Raw genomic sequence first — 24,537 nt, 5'->3', positions numbered from 1 at the left:
ACCACCCTTCAAGCTACACCTGCAACATGGTAAATAAACCCTGAGTACACAATGTACTCGCAAGACTTACCCAACTAGTAAGAATAATTTCTCAACTCCAAAGGATTTGATAAGCTTTATGGTTTGCTGGATTTTCTTTTTGTGGAAAGCAAAATACTAGTAGTGAATCCTTATGTATGTTTCTTATTAGCAGTCATGATTAGTTCATTATCTAACCATTCTAGGTAAGCACCTGTTCTACTTTCAAGAAAGAGTTGAGCAAACAAATCCATTTTACCATCTTTTATATTCTAGTTTTTACTATGGTGCTAGTTTGTAGACAAGTGGTACCAGATTACCCGGTGATTCATGAATCAATGTGCCCAGCTAGATACCCTGAAACACATGCCCCGCTTGTACCCCAGGCACAAGCAGGACCAACACACCACTCTTCTGTCAAGGGGTCTAGGTCCCCGTCCTAACTTGGACTCCAAGCCCCCACACCTGAGTCCCGGACTCAGTGTGGTGCTTAGACCTCCACCATCCCTGCCTCCAATCAGTCGGTCCGAAAAGAGCCGAAACCCACGACAAGAGAGCAACGAGCCTTCCCTGCTCCCATAAATAAGTATGTGCTCAGGATAATAAGTCTGTGACCTGACTAGAATCTGATGCAACGGCCGGTCCTTAACTGACATGGACATGGAAAACAATGTAACCAAGCTAAGTTAGTCCAGTCACATATATATATCCAGTGATTATTCAAAATAAGGGTTATGCATCGGGACTTGCCTTAGGCAGGCGCAGTGTCAACTCAGTCAGTCCATGGCAGCTCCAAGACCTCCTCCTGCATGGGGACCTCCTCCTCGTACTCTTCAATCACCTCTTCGTACTCCTGCTCGCCCTCGGTCATGAACTCCACCAACTCATTTTCTACATGCATGCAATGACGATGCAATGCTCAATATTAAGGCAACAACAGTTCTTAAAAATAAGAATACATCTACTAAGCCACTAAGCTAGCTCTAATGACTAAGATACCAAGCTAATCATCATTCCCATCAAACCAGCAGGTTTCACCTACAAGTGCTACTTAGCAACTAAAATATATTCTTACTCTTATTAACAATTTCCTATATACTATAACAAGGAGTACTTAGCTATCATACTTCTCAACTGATTCTATGGCTACAAAAATTATAGTAAGCACATAATAATACAATGAATCTACTATAAAAATTTCATGATCAAAGCTATTACCAATTTGTCATAAAAATTCGTACAAATACTAAACTAAATAATACTAAACACTCGCAAATGATTTAATAGCCACTGGTATCAACAAATATATATATATATATGAACTAAATACAATAACAGATAGAGCACAAATTTAGGAACCTAACAAGATTGGTTTCACAATTTTTGGACACCTACAAGATTTTATATTAATTATCAAAGATCAGCTCAAAACTTATTTAGAAAAGCATTTACTAATTCGGTAAAAAAGGAAAACGCAAACAGCTGAGCTCGGCCCATGGCCAGCAGCCGCCCTAGCAAAACGGCTGAAAGGTCCTTGTTTGGTTTTGGTAATTGAGTGACAACTTAGGTGGACTAATTGTGTTTATGTGAGATACACAGGTGATTAGTCCACAGGTACATGTGTGTGAGCAACATATGCCATGGAGGTGAAAATAGCTTGGAGATGTTGCAAAGCTCACACATGTGATGATGAAGAAGCTTATTGCACATGAGACATGACATTGAGTCATGTGATCAAGGTGGAGAAGATCAAGACAAGACTTGGCTTGATGGACCGGTTGCAAGCGTGAAGGGCAAGTCGAAGGCTTTGGAGTGATGGACCATGTGGCGGTGAAGCTTGAGCAAGACTTGGCGTCGATGGACGATGGCAATGGTGAAGAGCAAGTAAAGTCAAGATCGATGAACCAATATGATCACGTGATGATATGAAGTGGATCATATCATTGTTGATCATGTTGGTGCATGTGTTGCATCAACATTGGAAGAGATGGAATGGAATGTGCAAGGTAAAGGTATAACCTAGGGCATTTCATTTCACCGGTCATAGGTGTGTAGAGAAGTTTATGACCGGATTTAGGATAGATGGCCGTACTATCAAGAGAGGCAAACTTGTTTGCATATCGGTCATCTAGTGCCACTCGAGTGATCTAACTTTGTATTGTCGCTAGGATCGAGTGGCGTGGCAAGTTGAGTGGCTAACATCCTTTGGGAAATGATTGTGAAAATGCTAACACACATACACATGGTGGTGTTGGCACATTCGGCGCTTTCGGGAAAATGGAATGCCTATTTTCTATTTTGCCGGATGCAAATCCGTGTGGTTGGCATATTGGAGCAAGGGTGAAGAAGTTAGAAGTGAAAACAAGTTGATCGCGAAGACGCTGGCGTCGGTCAACTGACCAGATGCTGGGTCTAAAAGCACCGGACGCTGGCAGGGTGCGTCCGGTCAGGCTGACGTACGGTGACGTAGAAGCTGGGGTGTGACCGGACGCTGGGCTACGTCCGATCAAGTGTGACCGGACGCGTCCGGTCGAGGTCGGTACCTTACTGGAAACGACCGGACACTGGGGGTTCAGCGTCCGGTCAGTTGAAGCTGCTGCGTCCGGTCAGGTCAAGTGATCGTTGGAATCAGGACACGTGGCCGTCTGTAGGCGACCGGACGCTGAGGTCCAGCGTCCGGTCAACACGACCGGAGCGTCCGATCGGCCCGATTTTTGCCCAGTGAAGGGGTAATAGCTAGTTTAGCCCTTGGGGCTATAAATAGAAGTGGCCTTTGGCCATGGCTGGTGTGGAGCACCTAAGGGGACTTAGTGTCCATGCTTGTGAGTGCTTGGAAGCCCTCCATCACACATATACTTGATAGTGATCATTCGATTGTGTGAGTGAGTGATTCTAGTGTGATTGCATCATGAGGTTGCATCGAGTGGCACTAGGTGATTGAGTTGTAAGCCGGTGGTGCTTGTTACTCTTGGAGGTTGCCACCTCCTAGACGGCTTGGGGTGGTCTCCGTCGAAGCGCGCAAGAAGCTTGTGCGGCGCTCCGGAGAAGTGCTTGTGAGGGGCACTTGTGTTCGCCCCGTGGGAGTCACGAAGAGCAACTTTAGTAAAGCGTGTCATTGAGCTACCCTCACTCAAGGGGTAGGTTCTTGCGGCGCCCGACGTGCGGGCTTAGCGGGTGATGCTAATTAGCCGCCGAACCACCAAGTGAGTGGTCGATACAATGGGGACTAGCATGTTGGCAAACACGTGAACCTCGGGAGAAAAATCATCGTGTCAACCTTGTTCTTCCCGTTGGTTTGCATCCCTATTACACAAGCTTGTCATTACTTTTATACATATTAAGCTTGTGTAGTTGCTCTTGTAATTAGATAGCTTGAGTAGCTTGCTAATTACCTTCTTGCTTATGTAGCATAGAAGTAGCTCCCTTGCGTGGCTAATTTGGTTTTAGTAACCTTGTTAGTCGCATTGCTTAGTTTGTGTAGCTAAGTATTTGTACACTCTAATTAGGCATTGGTTGCCTTGTTATTGAGCATTGCTAGTGAGCTTAGTTAGCTTTGTGCTTTTGCTTACTAGCATGTGTAAGAGCTCCCTTGTTGCTTAAAGTACTAGTGGCATAGGTTTGTGTGACCTTGCTCCTAGAATTGTTTAGGAGAGCTCTAGCTAGCCTGGCACCTTAGTTGCATAATTAGTATCTTTGCTAGGTGCTAGTGCACATATATAAAGGGGTGTAGTCTTGGCTAGATCGATTGTTTTAATTCCGTATTTATATCGGTTAGCCGACGCAATTAATTTTAGAAAAGACCATTCACCCCCCCTCTAGTCCGCCATCTTGACCCTTCAACGGCCCACGCAGGGAGGCCGCGCGCACGCTGATACTCTTGCAAAAACACCCTTGAGCTACCGGCAAATCAATCCGCACTCCACATGACTATTTCTAGAGAGAGAAACTTTGCAACAAGGCCCTCTCACTCTTCCCTCTTTGCATCGGCTAGGTCCCCCCGGTCACCTCTGTGAGCACTAGCCACTCGGGACCTCCCTTGCCCAAAATAAGAGACCGACGCTCACCTAGGGGTTGATGCGAGTCGCATGGCGGAGGTAGAATGGGTGAGGACGCGTCCAGGTGCTCCCTCCATGGCGACGGACACCCTACGGTGGTGGCAGCCATGTTCTGGTGAGCCTAGGCACAATAGAGGTGATAGAAACATTGGGTGAGCATCCGCAACTCACCCCGCAGCTACCCATGGTGGTGGCTTGGCCTAGGATAGACCGGGCGCGTCTAGCCATGTGCGCACGGCAAGCCCGACAATGACTGCGGTGGCACGGCCACATCAGTGGCGCTGAAAGGGCAGTGCGGTGCAAGTGGGGTGCGTAGGGTGATGTGGAGGTGGAGACAAGCTAATGGTGTGGATGGCTGGCTCAATCGACACTAGGGTCGAGTTTGCCATCCGCCTCGGCCAGAGGCGGCCTTAACAGCTCGGCGACGAGGGAAACGGCCAATTGGAGTTTGGTTAGGCTCAATTGAAGGCCGAAGAGGACTGGGCGATAGCAGGACTCCCGTACTAGCACCTGGCGCGAGTAATTGCGTTGAAAATGACTAGGCGCTGTGTATTTGGCTTTGGAATGGCTCGGTCCTGCCTGCTCGTCCTTGGCGGTAGCAAAGGCGTGCGAGAGAGATGAAGAAAGGGGACAGCTCGATACGTCGCATAGCCATTCAACAGAAAAGAACAAGGCAAGAGGGCGGACAACTACACATGCAGCGCAGGGCAGGGCCAGCGGCGGCTTGGCACGTTGTCTACCCTTTCCAAAGTTCAAGAAATTTTCTAAGTTTTAATTGGATTTCTATTTCTAGTTGCATTTTCAAGCTGTTAAAATTTGTACTTAACCCAATTATTTCTCTACACCAAGTATTTCACTGTTAACTACAATTCTTAGACTTCCAACTTTATTTAGGCCTCTCATGCATGTTCTATAGTGTTTTTGTTCAACAAAAATTCACGAATATCCTTACTTGATAATTTCATAAGTCGCGAACAACCTTTCATTTTAAGTTTTTACGGTTCGTTTAAATTACACTACTTCACTTGTTCATATTATCACATGCAATAACATTTAAACATGATGCTTATGACATGTTTTAGTAAGTGATTTACAGTGTAACACCGAGGGTGTTACAAGAACAAGTTCAACGAGCTAAAACGGTAATTTTTTCGTTGGCGCGACCTTCAAACCCACACTGGGCTAGGCCGTAACCCGAATACTGGAGGCGTGACAGCTGACCCCTCATTTTTAAGGATGGCAACGGGGTACTAACTTCGACCTAATTTCTTTCTAACCCCTTGACTACCAAGTACTATGGATGTTCCCATTCTTTTTGTTCTAACATGTGGACCCATGGCACACGTGTAGGAAAATAGCCAATCTGCTGAGGAGTGAAACAAATTCCCCCCATGCCTTGACCAACTGATGACTCTTTGAGCACACCCCCCATGACAGGGGGACGTTGCTCTCTTCTGGTGGACATCATCGTGAGAGGACACCAAGTACTGCTAGCCATGATACTCCACACGACATGTCCTAGGAGCCCGTAGGTGCCCAGAGTGTTGGTCAGTCCTCCAAGAGATCCACTAGAGAACATTATATCAATAGCACTCCTAGTAAGAAGAGTGCTTCCATTGATCACTGCCTTAAAGACCTCTCCAACATTATTAAAGACCATAGGAAGCAAAAGGCTTGTATGAGCATGCACGAAGAGCAGATGGACAAAGTCGTTAAGATTTTGAAAGAAGATGGTTTGCGCGAGTCTAATCCTGTGTATGCTCAAGCTTTAATTCTTTGCAAGAACACACTAGATCATAGGAACTTCCTGTCCATGGAAACAAAAGAGGGCTGGCTGAACTTTCTGAAGATCTGCTGGGAGGACAGGACATCCAGAACGAAGTAGAAGTGATCCCAAGTAGCATTCCTATCGCGGCACTATGTTGTTTTATTTTCAATAACGCGCATGTTGAATTCTTTGTTTGACCATATGTTCGTTTGGTTTGTATTATTCATTGTAATGTGGCCTGTTTCCTGGACTATGTTTGGTTTCATGTCGGCAATTTGGATAAACTATGTCTGCTGCACGGTTATAAAATTATGTGTGGTCAACTTTTTTTCAATTATGTGTGCTCAATTGTTCTTGTATTATGTGTGCTGAGCTGTTGTTCAAGTTTGTGTCGTGTTACAGTTCATCTTGTGTAGCAGGTATTCATATGCAATTTCCCAACTAAACATATTTGTTTGAACTAATAGGTTGTTTTTCACAGATCAGTAGCTGATTTGACCATATCAAGGTAACATATTTGTTTGAACTGATAGGTTTGCTGCATCAGTTCATTATATTGTGTCCACTAGCTATTTCTTGTATCTGACCCATTTGTTCTTGTAGATGAGCAGCACTGAGGACTCCAACAACAACGACAATTCGAGCGAAGGAACATCCATGTTCAACTTGGCGGCGGCTGCTGTTACGCTTGCAAGGTATAGTGCAGCAGTGCCCAAGGCGGCTCCAATGGTCAACCCTAAAGTCCCCTTACCCAAGTTGACCGGGCAACAGTGGATCGAACTCAATCTACGCACCCAATGAAAGTGCCTTGACAACTTGCGTATGTCTCTAGATCACTTCATGCATTTGCATGACATTTTACTTGGGTTTGGACTCACTGGTACACAACAGACAGGATCCCTAGAAGCTTTAGATATATATGTGTGGACATGTGCTCACAACCAGGCAACTAGAAGGAGCAGGGATAGATTCGAACGGTCTTTAGATACAATTAGTAGGAAGATTACTCATGTCGCCGAGGTTATGTATAGGTGGGCAGACACTATTCTTGTTCCAACCGATAGCAACTATGCTGGAGTGAACCATAATCTTTTAGCATATGCACTATTCTTTGATGGGTGCATCAAGGCTTTGGATGGCACTCACATGAAAGTTAGCGTGAATAGGCGGGCCAAAGCTGACTATATAAATAGAAAAGGAGATGTAACAATTAATGTTTGTGCCATTGTCGACATGGATATGCGCTTCACATTTGTCGGTGCCGGGAGGGCGAGGTCGGTGCATGACATGTCGGTCCTAAGAGATTGTTGGGAGGAACCAAGCTTCCCGCATCCACCACACGGTTAGTGATTACTGGCATGCAATTGATGGACCGACTTTGTAGTTGCTTGGGCACAAAATTTGCTTGGGCACAAAATTAAAATTAATTATGGAAATGGTTTGTCTGTTGCAGGACACTACTATCTAGTGGACGCTGGATATGCGCAGGAGTATGGCTACATGGGTCCATACAAAAATACAAGGTACCATCTAGACGATTTTAGGGGCTTAAACCTTGAGACATTATCTCGACAGGAGAAATTTAACTTGACTCATTCGAGGCACCGCAATGTCATCGAACAGACATTTGGGGTTCTGAAAGCCCGTTGGCATATTTTGGAAGGGGTACCTTACTGCGAGAGGGAAAAGCAATCGATGATGATTATATCATGCTTTGCAATGAACAATTTTTTTTGTGGATGCGTGAGCATGGAATTGGTTCACCTACGTACTTACTGTCCGATTGGGTGCATCTCAATGCAAATAATAGTATGATAGCAATAAGGGAGTTCATATCTTTTGGCTCTCTGGGGGAGAATGATTCAGCAAAGGTGATTTAATTTAGCATGCAAAGTAGTTCAATTAAAAATAGATGGGTTCTGGTTTCAATTATATGTATGAGACTTGTTGGTGCATGCAGACGAAGAACGAAGGCGAAGGTGTATGTGCAACTACAGGTTGCATGTGGATGTGTCCAGCCGAAGAGTGAAGGCTACAAGTTTTGTAAATGTTGCATGTATGCCTAATTGTATAACGTTGGAATGGTCTAATATGTAGGTAGTGCTATGTTGTATTAATTTGTTATATGGAATGTTGAACTGGACTGTAATTTCTATTTATGCTTAGAACCTATTGAGGCATGTAAGAACTTTGTATGTAAACTTGTCCAATATTAGTAGTGTTCATAAGTAACCATTATTGAACTTGTTTATCAACGGTTGGATTGAAGTGGCAATGCCATGCCTTGTTGTTTGGTGTCAGAATTTGAATTGATTTAGTTACAACAGTTTTAAATTTGAATGGCATTTAATGCTGCTGTGTGCAGTCATGACTGGGCCGGCTGCTTGCTCGGCTGAAGCTGCTTGACTAAACACTGTTGGCTGATCAGCGGTCCTACCAGCTCAGCCAAAACAATATCAGCCGAACAACAAACTTATCTCGTTTTGTTTTCTACTCTTGTTTCACCCCCTTTCCGTATTTGCGTTATCCCATTTCTATGTTTACGAAAACAGGAGAGGGGATTTCACGTCCATTCTGTGCGGCATCCTATTTTCATCTAGAATGAACATGTATTTATCGCGTTTTCAATCTGTGTGGATATGACTAACAATTGCATGTCCTTATGTTAATACACCTATTATTCTGTTCACAAAAGAAAAATACACCTATTATTCAATTATGTATGTTAATGTGTTAACACACATGGCATACAAAAGTGAATATTAGTCTGATCTTCATACGTGTACATAGTTACGTGACTTTATACATGAATACTTGAGAATATTAAATCCGACCCTAACTAAAGTTTTCGGTTCTAAATCTGTATTTGTTGTTCCGTATGTATATCTCAATTTAGTTTCCGTTCTCAACCTTTCTAAATCCGATCTTGTTTCTGTAAAAGAATATAGAAATGGAAATACGCAAGGCTCAAACATAGGCCACAAGAACAATTGGGAGATGGGCAAATGGCGACCGTCGCATGCCCATTCTTAATGGGCTTATATAGTTGTATAGGCCCTATTTGGATATGCTTGTTTGACGATTAATTTTAATTTTATCAGGATTTTTTTGCTAACCTACTACCTGAAAAATCCATCGTTTGAAAGATTTGGGTGTTAGGCAATTCTGATTATTTCTCATTAATTCTCTATCCTAAGGGTAAAATGATATGCGTACCCTAGAGACCGACTAGTATGGCCCCCCCACACGTCAACCTCTTCCTATATCTCTTTTCCCTTTTTCTCTCTTGTTGCATCTGCTCCGCATAGTTGCTTGGCCTCGCCCCATGTCTATGTTTCCTAGCCTTGCGTCGACCTCATCTATGCCGGTGGCACCCTCGCCCACGCCTGCACCCGAGTCTGTGCCGCCCTCTAACAGGGCCTCCATGATCGGTAGTGCTGGGGCGGGTGCATAGGCGAGAAGGACACCGGCGGAAAAATAGTTCGCAGTGGGAAACACATGGCTCAAGCCATATGTTACATGATTCTCGGCTCCTAGTTCAATCCCCGATTCATTCCGTCGCCTTATCAAAGAAAAAATCAAGTAGTTTAGATATAATTCTCGATTATTCTCACCACAAATTTAATTTTAAGTGGTTCCAAATACACCCACAATATGCTATGCAAATTAAAAAATGAGTGGCCATACTTGAACTTGGGATGGCTGCAATGTGGACGTGTCATGCCGTGGTGGACATGGAAACGGGGAACCAACCACATGGGATCAAGGATCGGGAGACGTCGAATGTTAAATCAGTCATCTGGCGTGCCTGCCATGATATATACGGCTCTTAGAACTTCCACTTAGGCCTCGTTTAGACTTTAGATGTAGTGGGTAAAGTTTTAGGGTGTCACATTAGATGTTATATGGGGATGTTGCACAGAGTGTTTGGATACTAATAAAAAAATAAATTACAGAATCCGTCAGTAAACCGCAAGACGAATTTATTAAGCCTAATTAATCCAGCATTAGCAAATGCGTTACTGTAGCACTTCATTGTCAAATCATGGACTAATTAGGCTTAAAAGATTTGTCTCGTAAAGTAGTCGCAATCTGTGTGATTAGTTATTTTTTAATCTATATTTAATATTTCATATATATATCTAAATATTCGATAGAATAGGGTGTAAAGTTTTAACGGAGAATCTAAACAAAGCCTTGCCTGCTCCTCTTGATCAGCTCATCTTTCGGCATGATCTGACCTTGTCCGTGGAGGCGTGGAGTGATGCACGTCCTGTAAATTTAGCGTGGTATTGTTGGATATAACATGAGCTTAGTCTATATAATATTTAATAATCAAATAAAACTCTATGGTACGTAATATTAAGTGTTATATGGTTTAATACCATACGAGATTTTGTCTGAACGCTGACTCAGCTTATATAGTTGGAAATTATTCATCTAAATTGAGAAGCTGAGAAAAGGATAAAGGCGTGCCACACGTGCGCGCGCCGCCGCCGCCGCGAGCGCGGGCCATGGCAGGCGGGCGGCGAGCAGGCGGACGGGCGTGGCCAGTCTTTTGCTACTTAATCCACATAACAACGGGAGTTACTTCTCTTGATAGTGGAGGCGAACTGATGGCGGCAGTTACCATCCTTTCCGCTTCCGTCTCTGTCTCCTGGGATTCTCCGCTGCCTCTCTGGCTTCCCTGTCGCACCCATATATTTGACTCCTCCGTCAGTCTAGATACAGTCCTGTCTTCGCAACTGTTCCCGAGAGACTCCACATCTCCGCAGCTTTCTGTCTTCCCCGTCCTGTTCCTCTGCGCGCACGGAGTAACGGGAGAGCAGGTGCCTCCGGAACCCTTGTCCGCCTGAGAACACTATACGGGGTGAGCGGCGATTAGGTTTTTTGGGGAGCGATCCCCGACTGCTCGTCCACGTATATCTTCTTCTCGGTGATTGCCCGCTGGAACGTCAAGGTGTCTTCTTCCTGGTGATCCGTTCGTGGAACTGCACTGCGAACATCTTTCTGCATCGACTGGGGTCCGCGACTTCGAGCAACGCACTATGTCGACTAGTGCGAATAGAGCCTCCGATGCCCTCAGCATGGGACCCTCCGCTGGGTATAGTCTAATCTTTGTGATTTCTGTACTTTGTGTTTTTACTGTATTTATCAGCATGTCATCTCTGCATGCTGTAGTGTTCATAAGAAATATACACATACACATATATGTCGTCACAAACCTGCTGATGTTATTTTTCTGGATTAAACTGATAATGAAATTGCCTAAATTCCTAACAATCCAAAAACCTAATGTTAGACAATTTTCTATCAGTGGTTTTGCTGCTGCTTTGAAGCCAAATAATTTTGATGGCAAGAATTTCATGATATGGCGTGCCAAGATGGTATTATGGTTGACTGCGATGAACTGTTATCACGCTGCACAGGGAAAGCCTAAACAGTTTACTCCTGAGGAGGAGCAAAAGTTTTTAGCTGCCGATAACCTGTTTCGAGCCGCTGTGATTAGTGCACTCCATCCCAAGTATGAGAAAAACTATATATCTTGCACATCAGGCAAAGAGTTATGGGATGCTCTTGAGGCAAAGTTTGGGGTTTCTGATGCTGGTAGTAAGCTCTACCTTATGGAGTAGCTGTATGACTACAAAATGGTTGAAAACCGTTCTATGGTCGAACATGCTCATGAGATACAGACGCTAGCGAAGGAACTAAAACATTTCCCATGTCTGTTGCCCGACAAGTTTGTGGCCGGCGGTATAATCGCTAAGTTGCCACCTTCTTGGAGGAATTTTGCTACTTCTCTAAAACACAAGAGACAAGAGTTTAGCGTGACTGAGCTTATTAGATCTCTTGATGTTGAGGAGAGGGTGAGAGCAAAAGACAACCGTGGAAAAGGAGTTGAGTCTTCCGCTGCCAATATGGTGCAGAAGAAAAACTCATTTGCATCTCGTAATAAAAAGAAGAAGAATATGCAAGAGAACAACAATGCAAAGCCTAAGCAGACTGCACAGTTTAAGAAGAAAAACAATAAGAAAGGTGGAGGATGCTTTGTTTGCGGGAGTGATGAGCATTGGGCAAGTGCATGCCCAGACCGCAAATATAAACAAGAAAAGAAATCAGCAAACATGGTCATTAGCGAGACTGGAGGAGGAACATCTGGGTATGGTAATTCTTTATCCTTTGTTTTTTTAGTTTGTCTTTCACCTAAGTGGTGGATAGACAGTGGTGCTAATATTCATGTGTGTGCTGATGTTTCTTTGTTTATTTCCTATCAGGCCGACATGAGTGGAGCCTTGCTGATGGAAAACGGTTCGCATGTGCGTGTTCTTGGTGCTGGTACGGTAGTTCTAAAGTTTACTTCGGGAAAGAGGGTGCTATTAAAGAACGTGCAACATGTCCTCTCCATCAAGAAGAATCTTGTTAGCGCTTCTCAGATGTGTCGCGATGGCTTTAAAATTGTACTTGAGTCCAATAAATATGTTGTGTCGAGACATGGAACATTTGTTGGAAAAGGTTATGATTACGGAGGCTTGTTCCGCTTATCTTTGCTTGGTGATGTGTGTAATAAAGTGGTGAACAATGTTAATGTTTCAGATGAGTCGAATATATGGCATTCACGACTTTGTCACATTAATTTTGACTGTCTTACGCGGCTTGCAAATCTGAATTTAATCCCGAAATTTAACTTAGTCAAAGATTCTAAGGGCTAGGTATGTGTGCAATCGAAGCAACCGCGCAAGCCTCACAAGGCTGCTGAGGCGACGAACTTGACACCATTAGAACTCGTTCATTTTGATTTATGCGAAATGAATGGCGAATTGACTAAAGGCGGTAGACGATACTTCATGACATTTATAGACAATTGTACTAGATTTTGCTACGTGTATTTATTAAAAACAAAAGATCAAGCGTTGCATTATTTTAAAGTCTATAAAGCTGAGGTAGAAAATCAACTTGAGAAGAAAATCAAGCGTTTGCGGTCCGATCGCGGGGGAGAATATTTCTCAAATGAATTTTCTAAGTTTTGCACGGTGCATGGAATTATTCATGAGAAGACGCCACTATACTCACCACAGTCCAATGGGATTGCAGAGAGAAAGAACCACACTCTAACTGATTTGGTTAATGCCATGTTGGAGACTGCAGAAATATCTAAGGAATGGTGGGGTGAGGCTATATTGATAACACTATTTTGGCTGAAAATTTACGATCATTTACGACCAAGCGAACAGGCCGATGGGCGTTTTGCATTCTTTTATCTTGTCCATGTAGCCTCGTTTAAAAAGAGCTCTAACTAACTATAAAACATTATTTGTGGTTTTTTTGGAACTTGATATTTCTAGCTCCATAAAATCTGTGGATACAGAGCTATGGGTACATTTAAGCAGTTTTTTCTGTTCTATAAAATAAAGTTGAAGCTCGGAGGAGTTGTGGGCCAACAATAAAACAATGCTGCTGTATGAATGAATTGTGTCGTGAAAATGTCTACATCTCGTCTCTCAACTACTGCCCTCCATTCGAATTCTAAAATACATATGGTGAAAATGTCTACATCTCGTCTCTCAGCTACTGCCCTACGTTCGAAAGAGCGACTTCAAGAGACTCTCTATATCTTTTTGAATTGCTAGAATAGATATTTAGATAACAAAAAATATCCTTCAATAGTTTCTTTATTTGGTTATACAAATATAGGCCAGGTTCGCTTTGCTGAATGAAAGTACTGTTCGCTGATTTATTGTGAGAGAAAAACACTGTTCGTTCGCTGAAATAGTACGGCTCATAAGACAAACGAACATGGCCTATGTCATCTTGTATTCCATATTTCTCGTTAGCCCAAGATAGAAAACGAGAATGACTCTCTAGAGTGTACACAAGATATAGAAGAATTATTGGAGAGTGAAAAGTTATAGAAAACGATTTTTATGTAAATGACTCTTCAAATGGTGATTTATAGATTGAGTTTGAGAAACTCTTGGAGATGCTCTTATAAGAGAACTCCAAGAGACTATATTTACCTAATTGCTAGAAATAGAGATTTTGGTGAAAAAAAAATAACCTCCAACCGCTTCTTTAAATGGTTATTCAAATATAGCCATCCTATATTCCAGATTTCTCGCTAGCCAAAATAGAAAATGAGAATGGTTCTCTAGAGCGCACATAGAAAAACTGTTGAAAAATGGAAAGATATAGAAAATGTTTTTTTGCAGACAACTCTCCAAACGATGATTTAGAGAATAAGATTTAAAAAGACTCTTGGAGATGCTCTTGTTGCTTTTCTAAAATACTTATATTTTATTATTTATCTAGACAATTAGAAAACACAAAACAATTTACAATTTAGAATAGAGGGAGTTAGAAATTTCTGTTTTATGGTTGGTGGAGATGACCTATAAGATTTTTTTTTAATTTTAACACTTTTTGTAAACTATTTTTAAATCTAACACTAGATGTTTTTTATTTTTAAAACTAACACTTTTGGCCACGCCTATTGCCATGCGCGCGGCCAAACGCCTGTGCCGCGCCATGTATGGTGGTGCGGCGGAAGGATGACGTGGCAAAGACTAGGAGCGCTGACCGGTGATGCGGCAGGGTCTGCCGCGCCACCGATCTTGGCGCGGCAGTGACGCGCCCTCGTCGGTGGCGCGGCAGTGACGCGCTACCAGCCCGCTACTCAAGCAGTCTACTATAGCCTCGTCCCGTCTTGTCCGTCCTCCCTCTGCGTGAATCTGCCTTCCAACACTGTGCGGGATGTGTAGCTTCGTGGCCGCCGAGCTTCGGCAAATCAACCCAACAGGGGGCAATGTCTTCGGCACCAGCCTAATCGACTGATCTACTCCTACTGCACCCGTCCCGTCCGTCGTCGCGTCGCCATCCACATCAAATACCCACAACCACGCTGCTCATGCCTAGGAAAGCACGCTCTTAGTAGACGCCATGGGGTCCGCTCGGCGGCCACGAAGCTGCACATCCCGCACAGTGTTGGAAGGCAGATTCACGCAGAGGGAGGACGGACAAGACGGGACGAGGCTACAGTAGACTGCTTGAGTAGTGGGCTGGTAGCGCTGTACTGCCGCGCCATTGACGAGGGCGCGTCACTGCCATGCCAAGATCGGTGGCGCGACAGACCCTGCCACGTCACCAGTCAGCGCTTCTGGTCTTCGCCACATCATCCTTCCGCCGCGCCACCATGCATGACGCGGCACAGGCGTTTGGCCGCGCCATGGCAATAGGCGCGGCCAAAAGTGTTAATTTTAAAAATAAAAAACATCTAGTGTTAGATTTAAAAATAGTTTACAACAAGTGTTAAAATTAAAAAAAATTCACCTATAATGGGTCACAGATTGGCAAGCAGAATAGTAAAATATTTCGTCCAAACTTATAGCAACTTGCTGAACAAACGTTAATAGAAAAAAAAAGAGTAAAGGTATGACAGGCATAACATCGACGATTGGGTTCAAAATGGCATAAACTTGGGACGGTTTGGCGAATAAAGAGCTGACGCTGTTGCCAGATTTCTGTAAAGTGCCGTCTATATATCCGGCAAACGGGGCCTCTTCGAATAGCTGTAGCACTATTCCTGAATTCTTGATAACGACATAGCGGAAACATTGTTATCATTCTGAAGATTCCCGGGCCAAATAGCCGTTTAAGTTCTGAAAAAACACAAGCGTATCTTTCTTATGGGTGGGCATCCGGGCAGTTCTTTTTCTCTGCGCGCACAAAGTTCTTGCTGATTTTCTAAGCAACAGATACGAGAGCCACATAGCTAAACCAGCTATTTTCCAAAGGCACTAGCTTAATCGCTTTAGCCTTTAGAGCAAACAGGAAAAAATATCATGAGCAATACCAATTTGACACAGCGCCTGAGCTTTATCAATGGCCACTCCGTTCTTCTGTTGGCAGCACATCAATTCACATGATGGCACGAACAAAATATAACAAATAATTAGCCAATGTGCATCAGGTATAGTTGGGTGTGGGCCCACCTCTCAATTCTGCGGGTGCTTACATGACCACTAATAAAGGTCTAAAACCATGCCTTGAAGCAAAGCATATCACAAGCCCTGAGCCCCGGACCTCTTCATAATGGCATAGAATATGCTGTTCCCACTGAAATCTGAAGTGAACCTTAGCAGCTAAAGCTTGATCTCCAATCACCAATTCACCATAGTGGTGGTGCAGCACTGCCATATGATTAGACCGGCCAATCATGTCTCTTCTTTTTACATTTTACAAACTCACATTGAAATGGTGATTCACAAAAAGGCCCACCATAGCAACTGGTATTTTCCATGGCACATTCTCCAGGAACAATCGGCAATGACACAGCAAGTAAAAAACTAGAAAATCTTTACATCTTCTTTTCTCCAGCAACAATGTACAAATCAGATTGGCAGTAAGATCTAATGATCACAATTTTTTGTTTCTACCTTTTTTCGACCTTTATGTAACAATTAAGAAGCAACTGAACATTCTAAAAATCATAAGGAGTGACCAAACCTTCAGGTCTGAGCAGCGCAAGGCCAGAGCGAGCAGGTGCAGGCTCTGGCTCAGCCCGACTCGCCTCAGAGCAGCCAGAGGCCTTTTGCTGCACTCCAGACAGGGATTGCCGACACGTTGGGCATGTCGACCGCACCAGCAGCCACCGGTCGATGCACCGGACATGGAAGCCATGGTTGCATTTGGGGAGGACCCTGACATGCTCCCCTGCCTCAAAGTCTGAAAGGCAGATTGCGCACATCGGGTTAGCAGCATTGAGCTTCAGCCCAGCCGAGTAGACCAGGATCGGCATGGCTCGGAGGGCCTTCCTCCTCATCCCGCTCTGAGCAAGCCGCGTCACCTGGTTTGGTTCAGGGCCCACCACCATCTGGCTCGTGCACCGCAGTGCACACCGAACGATGGAGTTGAGCCCAAGAGCGCAGATCAGTGCGCACAGAAGAACAGCCAGGATCATGACGATGTTTGCATCGAAGTTGCTTCCTGGAGCCCCACCATCTGTGGCCGCGGCTCCATCTAATGGCTGGCTTGGACCAGAGGGATGACCAGAGAATGGAGTGTGCAGCAGTGTCCTTCTTGGGTACTCCATGTCCTTGTGCACAAACCCAGCTTTCTTCAGAGTCCTGCAAGGGAAAATCTGTAGCTCTACTAGTTGCATAGGTATGTTCTTGTTTTTAGTCTGCCTCATGTAGAATCATCAACTGGGTCTGTGCTTAAGTATTTATAGGCTCTTTGAGGCTGCAATAATATAGTACGTGGATTATTTTATTTGGTATATGATGTGCTACCTCTTTCGCCCTTGCCCCTTTCGTCTCTGCCAGCCAATTGAGACAAAAAGCATTTGGCAAAGGTTGGAATGTGCACAATTGGAAGCTTCTTTGCTTGTGGCAAGTGGACTGCATCTCAGTGGGTTTTTGGGAAACAGAGGGCCACACGCAGCACAATCTCTTGTCTGCTTGATAATAATGTATAGGAAGTACATATGCAAAGCGTGGAGACTAGAACTCAGATTTGTCTGAGAAAAGAGAATGGCGATTGTAAAAGGATAAACATATACTGACCATTTGTGTAGCTGCATCGGTTGCATCCTCTTCAAACCAGCTCTAAGGTTATTCTGGATGGCTGTAAATATTTTAAGCTTCTAGCCAGCTATAGGATCATCATGTGTGGCTATAAACATTCTGGCTGCAGTCAGCTATTTGACCTCTGTTGGTGGATTCATGACTTCACAGGAATTGAGTCAGGTGCTGGTCCATGCAAAGCACACGTCATACTCACACCGCCTGCAAAGTGAAATGATGTGGCGCCAAATATTGTTCACTTTTTGGCAATAAATTTCTCTCTATAATATGCAGTCATACTTATCGAGCTAAGTAAAAGAGAAATATAAATACCTATCACTCGGTGCAATTCCTCTTTATTTTATGCAAAACAAGACTCCTAACTGCAGAAAAAGAACATGCTGAATAAGTAGATCAATTTGAATTAATTCGATTCATGTGTAAGCTGATCGATGGCAACTTGGAATAAAATATATAGCCAAAGCCCACAGCGACATTATTTAACTTATAGCTACAAGAAAGATAAGAGTGCAGCTAATACTAAAAAGGGGAAAGGAATCATCTAAACTTAAACACAAAGGAAATGGAGCAGCTATATATTCGTTGCGCACTCACAAAGCATATGTTTATCCTTTGTTGCTCTGTTTTGATCCTGTCCACTTTGTGTGAACCATAGCAATCTACCAAATTGGAGTCTGATTTGTCAGCTTAAAACTGCTTGGGCTATCAACAGCATCCTACTAGGTGGAGCACCCCTTGAATGAGTGGTTAGTCGACAAAAAGCAATTTAGGCACAAAAAATATGTTAAACATGTTATCTATGGAGCATTATATAAACTATGAGTGCTGCTTCCTCCACAAAGCTGAATGTTTCTTTAATATGGTGCTTACATACACAAGCTCAGCCGGTAGCAAAGTCAATTAACTCGTTTATCGGTGTAGCACAGAAAGGACTGATCAGTCACCAAGTTCCTCGGAAGGTTTTGAGAAGCCACAAGGTTCCACGTTCCCAGGGACTATGGGGCTGATTCGGTAATATGATTAAAAATAGGGAAAATTGGTTGTGGAGCATCGAAAGATCGCGATCTTCGTAAAATACCACTAAAAGTTTGCGCCCCCGTAAAATACCACTGAAAGGTTGCACCGTGAATTAGAAGTAGCATTCCGTCAGCTTTTGTGTATAGAAACGTTAAACCTGACCTTGAACTCAAACATGAAATTACCTATTTACCCTTAGCTTATCCTATCTCACTCATCCGAGACCGAAACAGAAAGCACGCACGCGGTGCGCTCGGGTCTGCCGCTTGCTCGCCCCTAACGCCGGCCGCCGCAGGTGTCAGCGTGCGGCCTCCGCCGGCCGCCACACAGGCCTGGGCACCGCCTCCATCAGCCACCGGCCGCCCCTGCGCACCACCTCCGCCGGCCGTCGGATGCCCCTGCGCCCCGCCTCCGCCGGCCTCCGTGTGGACCTGCGCGCTGCCTCCACTCGACTGGGTGAAGCCCCGTGAGTCACAACTATGCATACAGGATACAGCTGGGCCGAGAAGAAGAAGGCAGAGTAGGCGGAGAAGATGACAGCAGCCATCCACAACGGTTCGGAAGAGAAGCGCACGTCGCTGTCGGTGCGTCCGTTGTGATCTGAGATGTTGCTTCAGTTTCGTCAGAGGAATGGAATGCAAAACGTGCAGCAATGCAGAGCCGAGCCGTTCTAAGATTGTACCTACTGTAACAAACCAACAATGATGCAGTAACCAGTAATACAAAACAAGGTAACGACAGCTATTAGATATTTAGACTGCAACAGTAGCTACGCATGTACGTACGTGTATAGTACTACTACTGCAAGTCTACAACTAGAAACAGCAAGCGGCGACATCGGCGTCGTCAGAGCAGCGTGACGGAGCGAGAGACCACGGTCACGATCAGGTGGAGGGCAGCAGGGCGTGGCCGTACCGCTCGTTGGCGCGGCGCACATAGAGGTAGGCGGCGAGCGCGATGTCGGCGGTGGCCATGGCACCGAGCGTCGCGAGCACCGCCATGCCGGCGCGGCGCAGGCGCCGGGCAGAGGCGGTAGCCGCCGCCGGAGCCAGATCAAGGGCCGCGGCCAGGAGGCGCTTCGACCGCCGACTGAGCCCGCCGGCGCCACGCAGCTCGGCCAGCGGGTCGCTGATCTCCTCCGGGAGCGCCGCGTCGTCCTCGGTGCCGTTCTCCCTGGCCAGGCGCCGCAGGCGTGCGTCCTCCTCCGGCGTCCACGTGCGCGGTGGCCTCAGGCGGACCAGCTCGGCGGCTGCTTCTACCCCGGCCACCTCAGCTCCGTCACTTTATTTTAAGAGTGCTACTTTTAGTTCATGGTCCAACCTTTTAGTGGTATTTTATGGAGATGTAAATTTTCGGTGGTATTTTACGGAGATCGTGATCTTTCGATGCTACACAACCAATTTTTCCTTAAAAATATAACCACAGTACCCCATTAAAAATGAAATTGAAGGAAGCACTTTTCTTTAGACAAGTGGACTTAACAGCTATGGTTGCTTTTATGAAGATTCAATTACTTGGTGAAGCACTTTTATTTCAATTTGAACTAATGGTTGTCACAACAGTTCTCTGACAAACATATAGCCTCTTATCAGTCATGATGCATTATTCTTAATTTCTAGTTAAATGATCATGTGCAAAGAGAAACACAATCATATGAGCTCTGTAAAATGTGAAAAATATAAGATGGTTCCTACTTCGGATATGCACAACGAACTCCTTGGTCGAACCATTTGCCTAATGAATCTTCGGTGTGAAGTTGTAGACATCTACGTGTGAGTCATATGATTGTTCCAGGCTATCCATAGTTAAGCTTATCTCAACCCATCACTTTCTGCTTTGGAGCCTTAGATCTATCTAGTCACTCTTATGTTATAAGAAGGGTTTAATACCTTATCTTAACTTAGTCAGCAATAGCATTCATTCAACAAAAGTGATTAAAGCAAACCAGGAAAAGAAATAAAAACAGAATAAAAGGTATGGCTACTGATCAGTGGTGCATCCAGATTACTCAATCGGAAAAGGCTCAAGAAAAATCTACATGCATAGTTACATGAATGCATCTGGCCATTTCTGCCTTGCCTGCATTCTTGCGCAACATAGCCACAAGGATTAACAAGGTGAAAAGCAAAATATGAGAGAAAATGACCCTGGTATCTGTGCTATAAATACTTACTAAATGATAGAGAATACAGGATAAGTTGGCGAGTGAAGAAAGAGAAAAGGGGGCATCGATAAATTCATATGTAAAGCTTATATTTCACAACAAGACGGAAAAATCTATAAAGATACTACAAAACTAAGAAAAGAGTTGTCAGTTTGAATAGATAATGCAGATGATAAAGCCATAAAGGTTGAGTAGGTCTTTATACTTTTTTTTTCTTTCTGAAACACTGTTTTTACATCCATATTAATATTCAAAAGGACTTCTGAGTTCTGACAGTACCAAATAGAAAAGGTCAGCAAGGGCATACTCTTAGAGTACGTCAGGGGCCTATTGGGCCTGGGTTGGCTGTATAGCCCATTAGTGTTAGGGTTAATTAGAGATAAGGGTCGCTTACTAAAGGGTCAAGTAAGCCTTGCTTGGGAGTCAAGTAAACCTCTCTATATAAGGAGAGGAGATGTATCGATCTAATCAAGCAAGAATTAAGAAGGAAATCCCTTCCCTCTTGCTCGGCCGTGGGCAAGGGCCCCGGCCGGCCTCCAGCCTCCCTCGCGTTAACAGTACACGCGCTACTGTAGTGCTGTGGGTACTGTAGCCCGACCGTCGCCGCCTCTGCCTCTGCTCTCTCCCTCTATCCTAGCAGCCACATAACAACCTGGTATCAGCCATGTCGATCCCGCTGCCCTCCACCACCGTGCCCCCGCTCTCCGCGGCGGACCCGCCAGGCACCACCGCACCGCTGTCCGCGGTCTCCACGTCGGCCAGGGTGCCGCAATCCTCGCTGCAGATGGCCGCGGGTGCGTCGTCCTCCGCCGTGGGCGTCATGACGAACGGGCAGTTGACGACGGCTGTCCTTGACCTCGGCAAGATGGTGGCCGGGATTCATGGGTTCCTGCTGGGGCCGCAGCCGAACCCGCCGCCGACGTCCCAGTAGCAGCTGCTGCCACCGCTTCCGGCTTGGATCGCCGGTTTGTCGAAACCCATCCACACGGCGCCCAATACCCAGCCGCACCTCCCGACCACCGGGGCTGTCATGGCGCATGGCGGCGCCCTGGCTTCGGGCGTCCTCTACGGCGGGGTGGACGGCGGCAGCCTGATGCCGACGCTCTCCGCCACGTCGCCCTCGCAGGACAGCATGGGCGCGGCGCCCTCGGCCTCCTCATAGGACCTGCCGCCAATTGCGCTTAGCTGCGTGGAGGACCTCGATCTCGTCCGCTGCGTCGGGGATCTCGGGCATGCGGTTTCCCCCACGGGCGGCGGGCATGCTATTTTCCCTGCGGGCGGCAGTTGGGGAGGCGCATCCCTCGACCTCGTTCTCCATCGGAAGCCCTCCGCTCTTCTCTGTGCATGAGCTGCATGTCCAGGTGGGGTGTAGTGTTAGAGTACGTCAGAGGCCTATTGGGCTTGGGCTGGCTGTATAGCCCATTAGTGTTAGGGTTAATTAGAGATAAGGGTCGCTTACTTAAGGGTCAAGTAAGTCTTGCTTGGGAGTCAAGTAAACCTCTCTATATAAGGAGAGGAGATGTATCGATCTAATCAAGCAAGAATTAAGAAGGAAATCCCTTCCCTCTTGCTCGGTCGTGGGCAAGGCCCCCGGCCGGCCTCCAGCCTCCCTCGTGTGAACAATACACGCGCTACTGTAGTGCCGCGGGTACTGTAGCCCGACCGTCGCCGCCTCTGCCTCAGCTCTCTCCCTCTAAATCCTAGCAGCCACATAACACATACTCTCTCACTTCCAATTCTCATCTACTGCCTGTCCAAAATCAAGCGACCCAGCAATGGCCTTGTTCGGCTTACCCTATATTCGGCTTCTTTTTTCAGCCGGAACAGTGTTTTTCTCTCACAACAATTCAGCCGAAACAGTGTTTTTCAGTCAAGTTTCAGACCAGCGAACGGGGCCAATATGTTCAGGACTGTTGCAGCCCCCTTACAGTAAGCTAGCCATCAAATACCATACAGCAAGCCAAGAATTCAGTTGAAAGTTCATACATGCACACAGTGTTTTGTTTTCCCCTTTCCCTTAAAATCATGCATGCGGCTTGAGAAAACTGAATTAAATAGTATAGGGGATATGTGCTCCAGCAGATTGAGAAACACTCATCCATTATACGTGGGACCCGCGTGTCAGTGAAACAAATCTCTCTTCTCCTCTTGCTGCAGATGCAGCTTGCCCGATGCGGGGATCAGTGTGGCGCGGGACGTGTGGCAGTGGCCTGCCCAAGTCTGGGTGGTGCAGGACTCTGTGCGGTGTGGCAGGCCGCACGGCACGGCGCTACGCCAATTCGCCCGGTCTTTGCAAGACGCAGTGTCAGCATGGGGTCCGGATATCAGTGAGAGGGGAAGTATGAAAGGGGATTGAGAAAAATTGCTGCCTGGTCCCCTTTATTTGAGGGGGAGAGGGGAGATTTTGAGGAACTGAGAAAAAAATTGAGGAAAGGGGATTAGAAAGTGGATCTGGTGGAGCTCATTTTTTTGCATCTAATCCCCTCTATGGCTGGTTATAGGGAAAGAGAATTGGTTTTAATCAATCTGGTGGAGTTGCTATAAGGCAAGATTTTATGGGTTGCTATAGAATAACTAAGTACCATATGCAAAGTGTTTCCGTTAGTAACAGCATTTTTTCAATCCAATACTTTCCTCAAGAATACTCTGAAGATAAGACATAAGAGCTCAGACAGAAGTCTATAAAAGAACAGTACAAATATCATTGGAGACAAGAAGCCAAGATCGCATACCATCTTTATTTAATCTGAAACAATTACCAGAACAATTAACTCTTTATATATGGATTGGGTGAATTCATAGCTCACATACACACTTCTAGAAAAGGGTGGCATTTAAATATTCAGGTGTGAATCACAGTCACAAGTAAAATAAAGGGTGATAGGCTTATATCACTTTATGCTAACTCTGGTCCCCAAGTTTATCACTGCGGATAAGGCACACAAAGGTAGGAAGAGGAAGAGGTCCAGTTTTATGATGCAGCATACCTTTTCCGGCCTAATATCTAAGCAGCTTCACACCATTTGTATGATGAACTTCAGACCTTAGTTATTATTACAATTCAACAATTTGAATATTACTTCATGAATTTTAGCAAAGGTTTCGTCGAAGAACAATTTACCAAAGCAAGCTAGCATACATTTCATAAATCACAGAACTACATCAGCTACAGGTAAAAGGTACCAAAGACCAAAGTATAATTAATGATGATATCAAGAGATTCACACCTTTCTTGATTATTGGCTCCTTCCATGACTGATAAAAACATGTTGAATCAAGGTAAAGGCGAATGCGACATCTAGTCGATTTTGGGATCCTGATCTTATCTGACAGATAGATTAACTTTTATGCTGTTAGTGGTAGGTGGAGCTGCATGCATTATACTAAAGTTATTGGCTTCAAAATAATCTAGATGGCACTGAAGGTCGCAAATAACTAGCCATTTTGGACATTTAGGCATCAAAATGGCACCCCCACTTCTTTGACCCCCACCCCCCCGCTTCATCTCTGTAATACAATGAAACACACTGCGCTTTCAAAGAAAAAAAAATGGCACCCCCACTTCTCACCTGAATGTACAATAGAATTTGCCAACAGGGATCTAAAAAGACTCAAATTAGTCCTAGGACACAACTCACATGTACTCAGGACAGCTAAAGATCCAATATGCACAAGAGATGTTTCTGTTAATATGATTTTTTTTTTGCGAGTTCTGTTCATATGAATTTGGATGCTTATGTGCCACTCTACCTCGCCAGAATGAGAAATTATAAATTTGTCCTAATTGTCCTAACTCTTGACAACAATTCTAACTTTCAACCACAGTGTGCCCCGATAATACCCTGCTAAGCCTACAGAGGATCTCAGGAGGAATTGAAGAGAGGCTGACGCGAGTTCACCGAGGTGGCGCTTGGTGGTACCGACGAGGCGACTTCC

The 24,537-nt window shown here is 45.0% G+C and overlaps 2 protein-coding genes across 4 annotated transcripts; one reads left to right on the top strand and one right to left on the bottom strand.

The window, feature by feature from the left end:
- Positions 1–11,405: 11,405 nt before the first annotated feature.
- On the top strand, positions 11,406–12,126 carry LOC136495778 (uncharacterized). Its single transcript, XM_066491610.1, has 2 exons — positions 11,406–12,001; positions 12,117–12,126. Exons 1-2 carry the CDS (start codon positions 11,490–11,492, stop codon positions 12,124–12,126), a joined length of 522 nt encoding a protein of 173 aa, XP_066347707.1. The 5' UTR covers positions 11,406–11,489.
- A 3,661-nt stretch (positions 12,127–15,787) lies between these two features.
- LOC136498640 (RING-H2 finger protein ATL73-like) lies at positions 15,788–19,837 on the bottom strand. Of its 3 annotated transcripts, XM_066494528.1 has the most exons (5): positions 19,353–19,837; positions 18,015–19,037; positions 17,733–17,782; positions 17,400–17,621; positions 15,788–16,961 (listed from the first exon to the last, which is right to left on the bottom strand). In XM_066494528.1, the coding sequence occupies exons 4-5, from the start codon at positions 17,423–17,425 to the stop codon at positions 16,316–16,318; spliced, it is 672 nt and encodes a 223-aa protein (XP_066350625.1). In that variant the 5' UTR covers positions 17,426–17,621; positions 17,733–17,782; positions 18,015–19,037; positions 19,353–19,837; the 3' UTR covers positions 15,788–16,315. The 3 variants fall into 3 exon arrangements, with proteins under 3 accessions (XP_066350625.1, XP_066350624.1, XP_066350626.1); XM_066494527.1 differs by having other exon boundaries at positions 18,015–19,837; XM_066494529.1 differs by lacking the exon at positions 18,015–19,037.
- Between the last annotated feature and the right edge of the window lie 4,700 nt (positions 19,838–24,537).

This window comes from Miscanthus floridulus, chromosome 12 (genome assembly GCF_019320115.1).
Source record: "Miscanthus floridulus cultivar M001 chromosome 12, ASM1932011v1, whole genome shotgun sequence".
Taxonomy (NCBI): Eukaryota; Viridiplantae; Streptophyta; class Magnoliopsida; order Poales; family Poaceae; genus Miscanthus; species Miscanthus floridulus.
Note: the sequence above shows the minus strand (reverse complement) of the source record. Positions and strands in the feature narration are given on the sequence as shown.

Bases quoted from the DNA above. Each gene is read 5' to 3' on its own strand.
- LOC136495778 (XM_066491610.1), top strand. From the start codon at position 11,490: ATGGTTGAAAACCGTTCTATGGTCGAACATGCTCATGAGATACAGACG.
- LOC136498640 (XM_066494527.1), bottom strand. From the start codon at position 17,425: ATGCAACCGATGCAGCTACACAAATG. The intron at 16,962-17,399 runs GTCAGTATATGT...TTTCCCTTGCAG, and splicing joins CCGATGCAGCTACACAAATG to GACTCTGAAGAAAGCTGGGT.